This window comes from Calypte anna, chromosome Z, assembly GCF_003957555.1.
Source record: "Calypte anna isolate BGI_N300 chromosome Z, bCalAnn1_v1.p, whole genome shotgun sequence".
Lineage (NCBI taxonomy): Eukaryota > Metazoa > Chordata > Aves > Apodiformes > Trochilidae > Calypte > Calypte anna.
This window is the reverse complement of record NC_044274.1, coordinates 5,097,571-5,110,140: the sequence shown is the minus strand read 5'-3', so window position 1 is coordinate 5,110,140 and position 12,570 is coordinate 5,097,571. Positions and strand designations below refer to the sequence as shown.

The 12,570-nt window shown below is 44.2% G+C and overlaps 1 protein-coding gene across 3 annotated transcripts in view; it reads left to right on the top strand.

Annotated features, from left to right (window-relative positions):
* The window catches only part of SETBP1 (SET binding protein 1), a 260,092-nt gene that overhangs the window by 111,290 nt on the left and 136,232 nt on the right, over positions 1-12,570 (top strand). For 2 of the 3 annotated variants that reach the window (XM_030466768.1, XM_030466770.1), the window contains one exon: positions 5,525-5,596. The exons of the other annotated variant lie outside the window; for it this stretch is intronic. In XM_030466768.1, coding sequence (XP_030322628.1) covers positions 5,525-5,596 — 72 coding nt within the window. The remainder of the gene's footprint in view (positions 1-5,524; positions 5,597-12,570) is intronic. 3 annotated transcript variants of the gene reach the window in all.

Sequence of the window (12,570 nt, the reverse complement as noted above, 5' to 3'; positions counted from 1 at the left end):
ATTGTAGTAAAGTAACTGGTTTAAAGTTAACTCCCCTTTCCAAGGAGAATCTGTTTTCGTAAAATCACAGAATCATGGAATAGTTTGGGTTGGAAGGGACCTTAAAGATCTACTTCCAAACCCTTGCCATGGGTGGGGACACCTCCCACCAGCCCAGGTTGCTCCAAGCCCCATCCAACCTGGCCTGAGACACTGCCAGGGATGGGGCAGGCACAGCTTCTCTGGGAAACTTGGGACAGGGGCTCAGCAGCCTCACAGCAAAGAATTTTTTCCTGATGTCTAACCAAATTCTCCCCTCTTCCAGTTTAAAGCCATAGCTAATTGTCCTCACACTCCTTATAAAAAGTCCCTCCCTAGTTTTCCTGTAGTCCCTTCAGGTACTGAGAGGCTGCTAAAAGATCTCCCTGGAGATCTCTACTACAGGTTGAACAACCCCACTGTCTCAGCCTGATTGCATAGGAGAGGTTTTGCCTCAACTTACCTCTGTGTCCCAATCAAACTTGTCCCCTTCATCCTTTCTGGAAGGGGCTGGAGCTTGCACATCCTGGAATGCACAAGGGTCTCGTTTCCTTCTTGTAGGGTATCTCTCACTCTCTCCTTCTTCCTCAGAAAAGAGCGTGCATATGTTGTGTGTACGTATGTGGTTTTCCCTCTCCCCTCACCCCCTTTGTTGGCCCACTGAGCATCATATCACGTTTGATTCCTTTTGGTGCTCCTTCCACACATTCTGCTTTGGATTTGTGGGTGGGACTAGGAGGGAGTCCCTCTCTGGGCTGTCTCACAGGGAAAAAAAGGAAGAAAAAAGCTGAAAATGAAATAACTGAATAAATATTTGGGAGGAGGGTGTTTAAGAGGAGAGAAAAACAAATTAAAGCTCATGCCAAGCTGGAACTGGGCAGCTGGTTGCCAGCACGGCAGGCTGAGAAGTTGTTGGTAGAAGTGCTCAGTGCCATGTTTGGGTTGCTTAAAAAAATACAGCCTCCCTGCCTCATTGTTCCACCTCTGTTTTTTTTTTTTTTCTCCCAGACCCACGAGCAGGAGAAGGAATTCTGTTGCCAAACACAGGCTTACAGAAAGTTTGTATTTACAGCAACACCAAAGGGTGCAAAGGGAGTGTGCCCTGCCCCTTGACACGTGTGTGTGCACATGTGTGTGACCCCATGGGTGCTGCAGCTCCATAGTGCTTGGGCAGCCAAGAGCTGCTGGATTGGACCTGTCAGGCATGTGGTGGGTGCTGTGTGTGCTCTCCATGCTGAGGAGGAGCATGCCAGTGCATTGGCAACCAACCATGGCACGAATTATTTACTTATTTATTTATTTATTCGCTGATGTGAAGGAAGGAGGTGGTAGGGCTTAGGGATGGAGGAGAAAGCGGGTGGTGAGGTGGTGGTGGTGGTGGTCATGGGGAAGGTTGTAACGCTTGACTGGAAAAATTTAGAGGAGTACAAAGCAGTGAGTGATGAAAAGGGGTGGTGGGAGCTGAGGGTTTTTGAGGGGGGGATGGGGGGGAAGCAGGATGTGAACTGGCTGCTGTGGAGGTGGGAAGAGATTTATGTCTGCAGGGTGGGTTTGGTTGGGATTGGGCTGGGAGGGAGCGGGGTGCCCAGGGGGAAGCGAGGCAGGGTTCAGGAAGGGGGAGGAAAGGGGCTGCCAAGGGGAGGCTGTATTTTCTTCCTTTCTTTTCTCCTCCTCCTCCCTCCGCTGGGCGCTTCTCGGAGGAGGAGAAGGAGGCGAGACAAAAAGCTGAACTGGTGCCAAGAAGGAGCTGCAGTGACTCGAAAATGGCACTCTGCACCACACTAATATTTCGAAGCCGGGCTGCGCTGGAGAGCAGAGGAACGTGCCGGGAATGAGAATTGGCTGCGGGGCCACCGGCCAGGCTCAGGGGTGTTCTCTTTCCTCTCCTTTTCCCTTTCGCTGTTTAATCCTTTTCTCCCCCTATCCACCTCTCCCCCAGTGGTGTTTCGAGGGTCTGGGGAAGTGAGGGGACTTTTGCCAGGGACTTGTGGTAGGGAGGGGTTGAGCCCGTGTCGCCCCAGGGCTGGTGCAGTATGGCAAACAACTGGAAGAAGTGCTTTCCTTGTAGCCTGTGTGTGTGTGTGTTTAGATGCTCAGCAGAAATGATATTAAGCAGAGAAGGAGCGAGTGTGCTCATCTCTTCTCCCACCACCACCCTCCCGCCATCTCTGTATTGAGGAGGGTTTTTTAATTTTCTTTTCCTTAGGAGGAAGAGAGAACTTGATTCCCAGGGAGTTTTCTGATTTTTTTTTTTTTTTTCCTGTTTCTGTTCCATCCCCTCCTCCTCACTGTTCTCCTCCTCTTTCCATACCCATAAGGCTGCTCTCATGGCTCTGTATCGTGATGCAAGGTTACTTGTAGGACACGCGAATCTCTGCAAGGTGCAGCATCTCCTGCATTTGTGTTCCCCTCTGCTTCTCGTTTGCTGAGAGACAAGGCAACTTGCAGGCAGCTCCATGGCTCAGCTGAGAGGGTTGATGCAGTGTCTGTGCTTTGGTTGCAAAAGCCCCTTCCTGCAAAGCCTGTATGGATAAAACAAAGGGAAAAAAAATAATCATACAGGACTGACACTTCGATAGTCATGCTTAAGGCTGATTAATTTTCAAGGGATGGTCTGAAGTTTTGCGGTGATTTTTTGTCTGAAATAAAAGGTTTGTCCTTGTGTTGGTCACCTCTTCTCTCAATTTGCTGGCCAAGGAAAGTACCTTTTTAATTTTATGGAATTTTGTTTTTTACAAAATCCCTTAAAAACTGTTACCAGAACAAGCATTACTCTAATAGATGAAGCTGAAAGCAAACATCTTCCACAACATACACATACTCTCTCTAGACTGTGCTGGCATCTGGATTTGAAGTTTTAGGTTCACTTCACAGAAACTGGGGACTTGAGAAAGAGAAACCCCCTGCGTTGAATTTAAAAACAGGTTCAGATGCAGTTTTACAGCAGTTGTAGCAGTCATGCTGCCAGCAGGTCAAGTTCAAGGACACCTTCCAAAAGCATGGGCAGAGGCTTATTAACTTGCTGCATGTCAGAAGCTTGTGGGTTGTTGGGTTGTTGGGATGGCCCAGTTTGTAGTCCCACGTGTGAGATGATTCTTGTGATATGCTGCCTCTCACCTGAAAACCATGTCCTAGTATATATCTAAACCACTTTGAATCTCACCTTTGGTTTAAGACACGTGGGCCTGATTTTGGAGCACCTAATTCTGCTTATGTGATACCTTTTGGAAATACTGTGACACACAGTGGGGAATTTAGGGAGATTTAAATTTGTTTTCCAGCAGGCTCTCATCACTGTGTTGTTTCTTCCAGTGATTTCTCCTCATTGTTTCTGAGGTGATGCTAGCAGGCTTTGTATGGGGTAGGACATCTGCAGATTTCTCAGTCTTCCTCCTTTCAGCTGTGCATTTAACCATGCAGTTGAGGTAGCTCAACTTGAGCTTGCACAGAAGAGATGCCATTGTCTCTTTACCTGCTTTTCTCTTTGCAAAAGTGAAAGGTGTGCAGTACTTGGACCAGGAAACCTTGGATAGAGTGAAGAAACAACAACAAATGTTGACAGGAGGGTGGGTGGACGAAGTAACTAGGAGTAATCTGTATGCCACTGTACATTCCTCCAGATCCCACCTGTTCCTCATGAGTAAATCACATAAAAATATGTGATTTTGTATGCCCTCGTGACTGCTGCTTGCTTTTCAGTTGCCTCTTTTGACTTAATGAATTGTATATGTAAGATACCATCCCCACCAAGGGCACACACCATACAGACCTTGCCTGACTTTCCCAGCAGTCCTTGCTGATATTTTTGGCTGCAGATGCACCTCTTTTTCTGGCCACAAACTCTTCCTTTTAACCTGAGATCACTGACCATGGGATGCCAACCTATGAGAGTAAATGCCAGGAGTGGGGATTAAAGCTCACATCAAAGTGAGCAGACAAGACCCTGGCAGCTCTCCTAACCTGCTGTGCACCTGCACAGAGCATGCCTCATGCTTTTAGATGTGGAGCCAGCTTGTGTTTACTACTGATTTAAACCTCTTAATACTTCAGTTACCAAATATCAATTCTGAACAAATTTATAGAGAGGATATCAAAGACAGGGACAAATATTAACATGGGCCAACTGCACCAGTGTACTTGCTCACTGTAGCAATGTGGTGTTTGTCATTCAAGCAGGTAAACCGAGGGCAGTAAATTAAGAGCTCTTCCTCAATATTTTTATTCCAGAATGCAACCATTTTTTAATTTCCTTGATATCTTGACAGTGCAGAGAAATTGCCCTCCTTAGGGTGAAAATGTTACTCTGGTGCTACTTTCCATGTGTTCCAAGTAAGCCTTCTGCATAGCTTGTTCATACATCCCAAGGAGGATTGCAAGGCACTGACAAGGCAGCTGATTGTCTTTGTCCTCATTTTTCCCTGTATCAAAGAAGTGTTGTAGGATGTATTTCCCTGGAACATGATGTCTCATGAATCTCAAGTTGCTTCCTTCAACTCCCTCACCCTTTTAACACTTTGTAATGAAAAATACAGTGTGCTTGGGGTTGTTAGGGCATGACTTATATCTATAAGGGTTAATCCTAAAGACTCTTCCAAGGCTATCTTCCACTGCTTCTCCCCACACCTTCTCCACTCTTAGTCTCTCATTTTTTTTGGACCGGTAACCTCACATTTCTGTAATCTAAATATGCAAATGCTTTGCAGTCATGGTCCAGTAGCTAGGTTAATCTCAGCCCCCTGGAGTGGCAGATGGCTGATATGTTGCTCATTCCAGTTACAGAGAATTGTGCCACCTATTATCTTTGCACAGGCTGCTGCTTAAAAAGATGCCTTGGGCAAAATTAGTGAAAAGCAGAGCAAAGAAAACACTCTCTGATCTGCATCACCACAGGTGAAAATGTAAAATATTTCACCTTTGTGTGAAGGACTCAAGAGCTGGACAAAGTGAGAGGATGTGGCAGGAGAAGAAGAGGAGATGAAGATCTCATTTTTGTACCAGAAGTGCAGTTTACCTCAATCATGATGCTGAATCACAAACATTTACCCTGTTTTAAATGGTTTGCAATGTATTAATCCTTGGCTTGAGCTCCCTACTTCAACTATTAAACAAAGCAAGAGGGTTGGCATCGTGTAACTCCTTCCTGCTCTTCCCAAGCCTTTCTGACATGGATTGTCTTAGGGATCAATGGCATTGCTCCTTGCTATCACTGCTCATTACATTCCCTGTGGCCACTGAGGAAACCTGTGGTGGCCTTGTGGTGCTTACCATGAGAGGAGAAAACTGCACATGTGTATGTTAAGGAGAAGCTTGACCTGGGGGCCTGGGGGTGAATGCCAGAACTGGGTACACAGAAGGTCCCGGCTGGAAGGTGGTGGTGGGCATACAGAATGATGTAATGAAATGGAGAAGGGCAGAGCAAATCTTTGAATACTTGTGACCATTTTCTGCATAGACATTCCCACAATCAAGGTTTTCTCTTTTCTCTTTGCTCTGGGAAACACCACAGAGTCAGATGAAGAATTTGGGAAGAGAGTGTGGGTTCCCTGTGCAGAGTCCAGTGGCGAAATCTGTGAGCAAGGTAAGATCAAAGGGTTACTGCTATGAAAGGTTTTGCTCCTTTCTTTTCCCCTTCCATACCCCATTGTTGCAGTCCTAGACATGGAATTTAGGATGTGAATAGCACAGAAGCTGATATGCCAGGCTTTAAGTGAAGAAGTCTAAAAATCTTGAGCTGAGTAGGGCTTCTTTTTAATATGTGCCATTCTAATGGGTTGGGGTTTGGGACAGTTTGTATTGTATCCAGAAGATCTATATGTGTTAATAATTATTACCAACCTCCTGACACCAGGACGTAATTATGAAGTAAGATCCTTAAATAGACCATTTGCGTAGTGAGCTTCCATATGTCTCCTTGCACACTTTATTTGCTTCACTCCATTGAGATATAATGAGAATGAAACTCCTAGAACTGCCTTTGACTCTGAGGCTCTCCTCTTCATCAGTGATAGCCCTCTATTAAGAAGATAATACCTATTTCCCTTTGTTCAGGAGGAAAAAACTACCATACTGCTATTCTGAGATTCTTGGGAAACCTTCCAGGTTGCCCAAGTTCCATATTTCCAAGTTTCCAATGGAAATAGAATGAGAAATGTCAAAACAACCCGCAGCCTAAGAAAGAATGCAACACTGTCAGAGAAAGGTCCAAGGAGATTAGAACAGTATGATCTTGAAGAAATACCACCTGCCTTATCTACCTCAAAACCTTACTGAAAAGCAATGTTGTGGTATTTCAGTCAATGTATAGATGGCAGCTTGAGGAACGCAATACATAGATACAATTTGAGAAGTGCTGTGTTTGGCTTTTTCCTCCTAGGATATAAGGAAGGGGAAAAGGTTGGGAAAAGGCTGGTTGAATTTTAATTTAGTTTTGAATACTTTGCTCGGTGTGGACCAATATTTCCTTGGAGGCTCTCCATGTTATGTTGCAGAGCATGTTCTGTCTATAGGGTTTGAGAAGGTATCCTTTATTTCCAAACATCCTCATATGTCAAAGACTCCATCCCATGCTTCAGGTGTCTTGCTTCATTTTTTCACTCCACTCAGCCCAAAGTCAGCAAAAACTTAAATGTGTGTTTGAATACTATTTTCTTTCTGGGTGAGCTTAAATGAGTGCTCAGTGTTTTGGGTTGTTTCTTTTGGGGGGTTTTTCGTTTGTTTGTTTGTTTTTCTTCCTTCCAGTTCAACACCTTAGTTAGCTTTTCACTGAAAGACAGTTCGACTTGCAGTGATTTTGTTTATCATAATTCATTTGCATGTTCCCTTCCAGGAATTGTCATTGCCTTCTAGAAGGGAGGTTAGAGCTGGTCCCCTCACAGTGATAATTATAATCAGACCTGTCAGCCTTCACACAGTCTACGCTTATCACTTGCATTTAGGAGGATTTTTCCTGAAGCCTATTACCAGTGCTGCTGCTTAGGGAAAAATTGTCGTGATTTTTTTCTGCTAATCTTTGATGGGTCTCAGCTTTGAGAGCACAGAGAGGAGCAAAATGACTGCCAATTGCAGTTAAGGAAACTGTCTGATAGTCCTGGTGTAGAGCTCTGTGTCTGTAGGGCCAGGGTTCAGGGGAATAGTCTGGGTTATGCTGAAGAGTTTCATGTAGTTGTGACAACTCTTGGGGTGTGTGGGAGATGCAAAAGAGTGCATTTTCCAGGGGTAATACACACAAAAACTGGCTCTGCAGATCTGTCAGACAAGGACTTCAGGTGTCAGGTGGTTGTTGGCAGTCATACTCTCTCTGCCTGCTGTTTTGGGCAGCCATCTGTGGTTTTGTCCATGTTGAACTGCTTGGATGCAGGATGTCCAAAGAAACGGCTGTGGTCAGAGCTGGAGGCAATGGCTGGCATCCAGGGATGGGCACAGTACAGGACTGATGGACCCACAGCCACTCAAACTCTGCAGTACAGCAGTGGCCAACATGGCAGTGTTGGGTAGGATGTTATTCATCCCATGATGTTTGAAATTTGTCCAGCCTAGTGTTATTCACTGGGAAACAGATCAGCTGTTTGCTAGATCTCTCCCCATTTTCACTCCATTGATTCCGATTCATATGCTAATAATCCTTTTTACTTTGTTTTTTACTTATTGATAACTTAAAGAAAAAAGAGTAATTTTAACATGTCATTACTATAAATGAATGATATCTTCTAGTTCCTGCTATGTTATCACACGTTCTTTGTAGTACACTCAGAGATTTGAGTTCCCCTGGTTTTGGCAGAATTTGGGGCTGGTCAGCACTCTGTAGCTCCTGTAGCAAAGGAAATGGTGGGAGAGTGTGAAGTCTTGTGTTCTCTACAGTTATATATTTACAGCATGCAGGGGTATAATTTGCCTTTGTTTCATTTAAATTTGCTGGGGACTAGAGATTTATTTATCAGGTGTCACTCCCTGGAGGAAGATAAATGTCATACAGCAAAGACTTCATCTATTATACAAACAGATTTGGAGGCTTTGCTGTAGCTTTTCTCTGCCTGCTGCGTGGAGCTAAAATGCCTTCGGCTGAACAGAGTCAAAGTGATACTTAGTAGTAGCATCTTATGACCTTATGATCAGCTGAAATCTCAAGCCATATTAGTGGACAGATTATGATGTGATGGAAAGAGGGCCAGGAATAGCCTTTTTATCATGAGATCCTTCCTGTGAATACCCTTCTTCACTGTATTCAGGTGGGTAATCACTAGGGCCAGGACAACTGTTTGGAAACAGAGTGAAGTATTGGTGCAGGCCATTCAAATACACTCAGTTTTGCCAAATGCAGTTGGATATTAGACCTTACAGTTTCTCCCTAATATTCTCCTACCTTCCTGTTTCTATCAAGGCCGTGGGATGACCTTTCAATTCTTTCTATCACTACTAACCCTATTTTAGGCAGAAGGATCTGCACAAAACAGCCCCTGAGTCTTTGTACCACCAGGGAGCTGCAGTCCCTGAGCTGAAGTTATATACATGGTGAATGTGGATATTTGACTGTGAAAGGAAACATTAACATGGAAACATCTCTGTCATCTCTGAGATAATAGCAGCAATGCTCAAACCTATTCCAGCCCTAGGAAAGAAGAAAAAGTGTGAGTTTTAAAAAATTCACAGCCCTGACAGTGTTTCTCTTTTTATGTAACAAAACAGAAACAAGAATAACTTTTAAACTCCTCTTACCTACCTGCGTATGCAAGATTACTCTTTAAACTTCATTGTGTGTTTAAATTAGCCTCCTTTATATCTTAATAGCCAATAGGAAACTTCAGCCTCCTTTAAATAATCGGGCATGAAAGAACTCTCATTTATTTCCGACTCTGCTTATCAATAATGTTTGTGCCAAAGTTTGGTCTGGCAGCTGTGGCCAGTCTGGAAGGCAGGAAGGCAGGAAGGCAGGAAGGCAGGAACGAAGGCAGGAAGGAAGGCAGGAAGGAAGGCAGGAAGGCAGGAAGGCAGGAAGGCAGGAAGGCAGGAAGGCAGGAAGGCAGGAAGGAAGGAAGGAAGGAAGGAAGGAAGGAAGGAAGGGAGGGAGGGAGGGAGGGAGGGAGGGAGGAAGGAAAGACGTGTTTGTGAAGTGTGAAGTCTGGTGTAAACGCATTTGGGTCTCTCTGAGCATGAAGTATGTAGCACAACCGTGAACAGGTTAGCATGGGCTTATGTGAGCTGTAAATGTTTGTATTTTCCTCTTGAAGCCAAATGAGCTGCTCATTTTCCAGATGGTAAGAAGAAGGGCTGGAAGCACATGAATCCCAAACTACTGTCAGTGTAGCGGGGATGCTGATCAACCAGGTCTGGAGAACAATAGCTGCCACAGCCCTATGGAAGCTCTTTGAAAATGAGAAGGTTATGGAGGTGGAGGAAATGCACAGCAGGACACTGTCTCCTCTTGTCTCCCTCATCCTCTTCAATCAGGTGCCTGCTGGGCTTCCCACTCCTCCTGGCTTTTGCACTAGATCATAGGATCATAAGGTATTAGACTCTGCTGGCTGAGTCTAATGCTAAAGTCATCCACTATCCTCCTGGCATTATAGCTCCCTGAGGCAGGGAGCTGCCGTGAAGTGTTGAGGCAGTGAGCCCACACGGTGCTTTTAGCTGCAGCTGTCAGAGCCACAGAGGTGTTCAAATAGGAGCTGGGAGGAGGCACCAGCTGCCTGGCACAAGTCTCCACCACCTTTTCTTTGGGAAAAACACTCACTGTGAAGGGTGGGTGGCAGCCTTGGTGCTGTCTGTACACCAAGAAAGTGACATTGCTGGAGCACAGTCAGCTCACTAGAGTAAGGTGATCCTTCCCAAGCTCCATCTGCAAACCAGGAGCCAGTCACACAGATCATGGGAACCATTCAAAGGGATGAGTGACTCTGAATGACTTCCTTCTGAGGGTAAGAGCTTCTAATGGTAGCTTTGAAACCTTCCCACTGAAAGGCTTTGTGGTGTGTATGGTAGGTATGGAGCATTTCCTTTGCCTTCCTCCAGTGCCTTGCAGCGCTTGGGTCCCTATAAGGTATAGAAGAGTGCTTGAACTTGGGTGACACCATACCAAGATCTTCCCTCGTGGTGCAGGATTGCATTAATGCTCAAGTGTCTTCCTCCAGGTGGTTCCTGCCCTGATATAGTCAGGTTTTCTCAAAGTAAAGTGCTTCCAGTCAGTTTCTTGTAACTCAGAAGGACCCATGAAATCAGACTCACTTTGCCTCCAGCAGCTGGGCACAGAAATTTCCATGAAACATCTTACGGTTCTCTAGTTTAGCATGGTCACAGCATATGACAACTGCTTGAGATGGGATCCTTTTTTGGAGATATGTAATTTAAAGTTATAAATGTTGCAGATGCAATATCAGGCAGATGACAGTGGTGTGGGATGTGACAAAGGGAATGGTGGTTTGTTTATGAAGTTAAGTTGCACATGTATAACATTTGTGCCATTTTAAACACATAACATCTGTTTCCTTACAATCATTCTTAGATTTCAGGCTAATCTAAGGTTTATCACTGAATAAGGGTGATATCATGAGCCCATGAAAGATTATTGTTCTGACCAAACTTGGGGCAATGCAACTCTCTTCTGCTTGTTGGAAATAGGTAACACTGGATAGGAAAGATGAAAAAGGACAGATGTCATACTAATGTCTTAGGCTTCATCTCAAGCAAGTTAAGTACTGTCTGGGAATGTCTCTTGGCATAGCAGTGTGACTGGATCTACTCAAACTACTAGAGCAGTCCTTGGCATGCTTTTGGTCCATGACAACTAGCAAACTGCTAAATCATTCATAAGCATGGATCAAGGTTCATCCCAGTGAGCCATTTGCATTTAATGGCTGCATTAGGGAAGCTAAGACACGATTGTGAGCAGAGATATGAACTGTTCTGTGCCAGTTGGCCTCAATGCCTGTGAATATTTCTGGGCATGTTTAACTTACTAGCAGCTGAAGAGGCTCAGGCTCAACTGAGAAACTGGAGTCCATCATCCTGAACTCTGTCAGCAGCAAGAGGGAGAAAAGAGACACTGTCAGAGACTGATTCAGCATCCCTTGGTCCTGACCTCTCCAAGATCATAGATGGCAGCTAAGGCAACGAAGCATACAGAGTTCAACACATTCATAGCTGAGAAAAGGCTTTTCTTTATCACAGAAAAAGGCTGTGGATGGTACACTTGAATTTCTTGCATATTTACTCATCACCTCCTCTGCCTTTCCAAGCTTGAATTCAAAGAGCTGTAAGTTTTCAGATACTCCTTCACGCAGCAGCAAGTACAATGAGTATTTTTCTTCACAGAAAGTGTTCCTTTCTTCCTCACCGTAGGAAAGCGCCTTCCTCAGTGGGTTCCAGTTATACAATTGGTGTTCTGTACAATTGTCTTTTAATAGTTTGGTGGTTGGTAGTTAAGTCAGTCCACAGGAGAAAATTGTGGATTTATTTATAATAAAACAGGTCATGGAAAGACATAGCATTATTGTGTCTTTCAAATATAACTAAACCTTTTGTTTGATAAATAAAGTTTTATTTTGAGTTCATCCTATCCAAATACATATATGTTTATAGCTGTATACACAATACTTTTTCACACTGAATCAAAAACCTAGTTAAAAAAAAAATTAAAAAATTGGCCTAACTACTACAACCAAGGTGTAATATTGCATTATCTTTTCATTCATTGAAAACTGTGCACAAGGCCATCTGATAAAATACATATTTAAATATCAAACTAAATGCCTCTCCTTTGAAAATACCTCAAGTGTTTGGTCAAAGGACAGGTGTAATTCATCACATATTTGGAAACATGACAATATTCTGCACGTTTCAGTGAAGAAGGTATTTTCTCCAGGTATGTCAGTAGGTCAGATAAGTAAATTATCTTTTTGACATTTTAAAGATGTTCCATTTTAGTCAAAAAAAGCAATATCTCTGTTGTGTCACCGAAACTCAATGCCTTGTGTTACTTGTTAACAACTGCACATTCATTTGTTTCAGTGTCCCAGTTTGCTACCAAGTATCAATGCACTGCTACATACCAAATAATCGATGGTTCTGTCAGCTGAGTATGCCCTGGAAATACAATATTACCATTAATATTGATCCACACAGCAGAAATCAAGGCATCAGACTTTGCAGACATTAACTTGCTAGCAACCTGGCTTTTATTTGCAGAGCAGCCAGCTTGAAAATTGCTGCATCGTGCTACCCCCCAGGGACCAGTGTTTTCTGAACACCCTCTTGCCGTGTATAGTAATGATCATGAACAGAAGCATGAGGGTACCAGGGCACATGTGACTTGGCAGATAGGGTGCATGTAGTTTTGCTTCACCTTTCTGTGGCTTCCGGATGCAGCAAACCAAATGAAAAGGGAGCTGGTAAAACCAATCTGCATCAGCTCTGGTTTCCACCTCTGACAGTGCAGCTGGGCTGGCCAGACTCATCCATATGCCGGCATGCTCTTCTAGGTGGGAAGAGTGAGATGGGCTGCAGATGGATTTCTTGAGACCTCTGACACCCCTCTCCAGGCATCACAAGTACTGTTGTTAA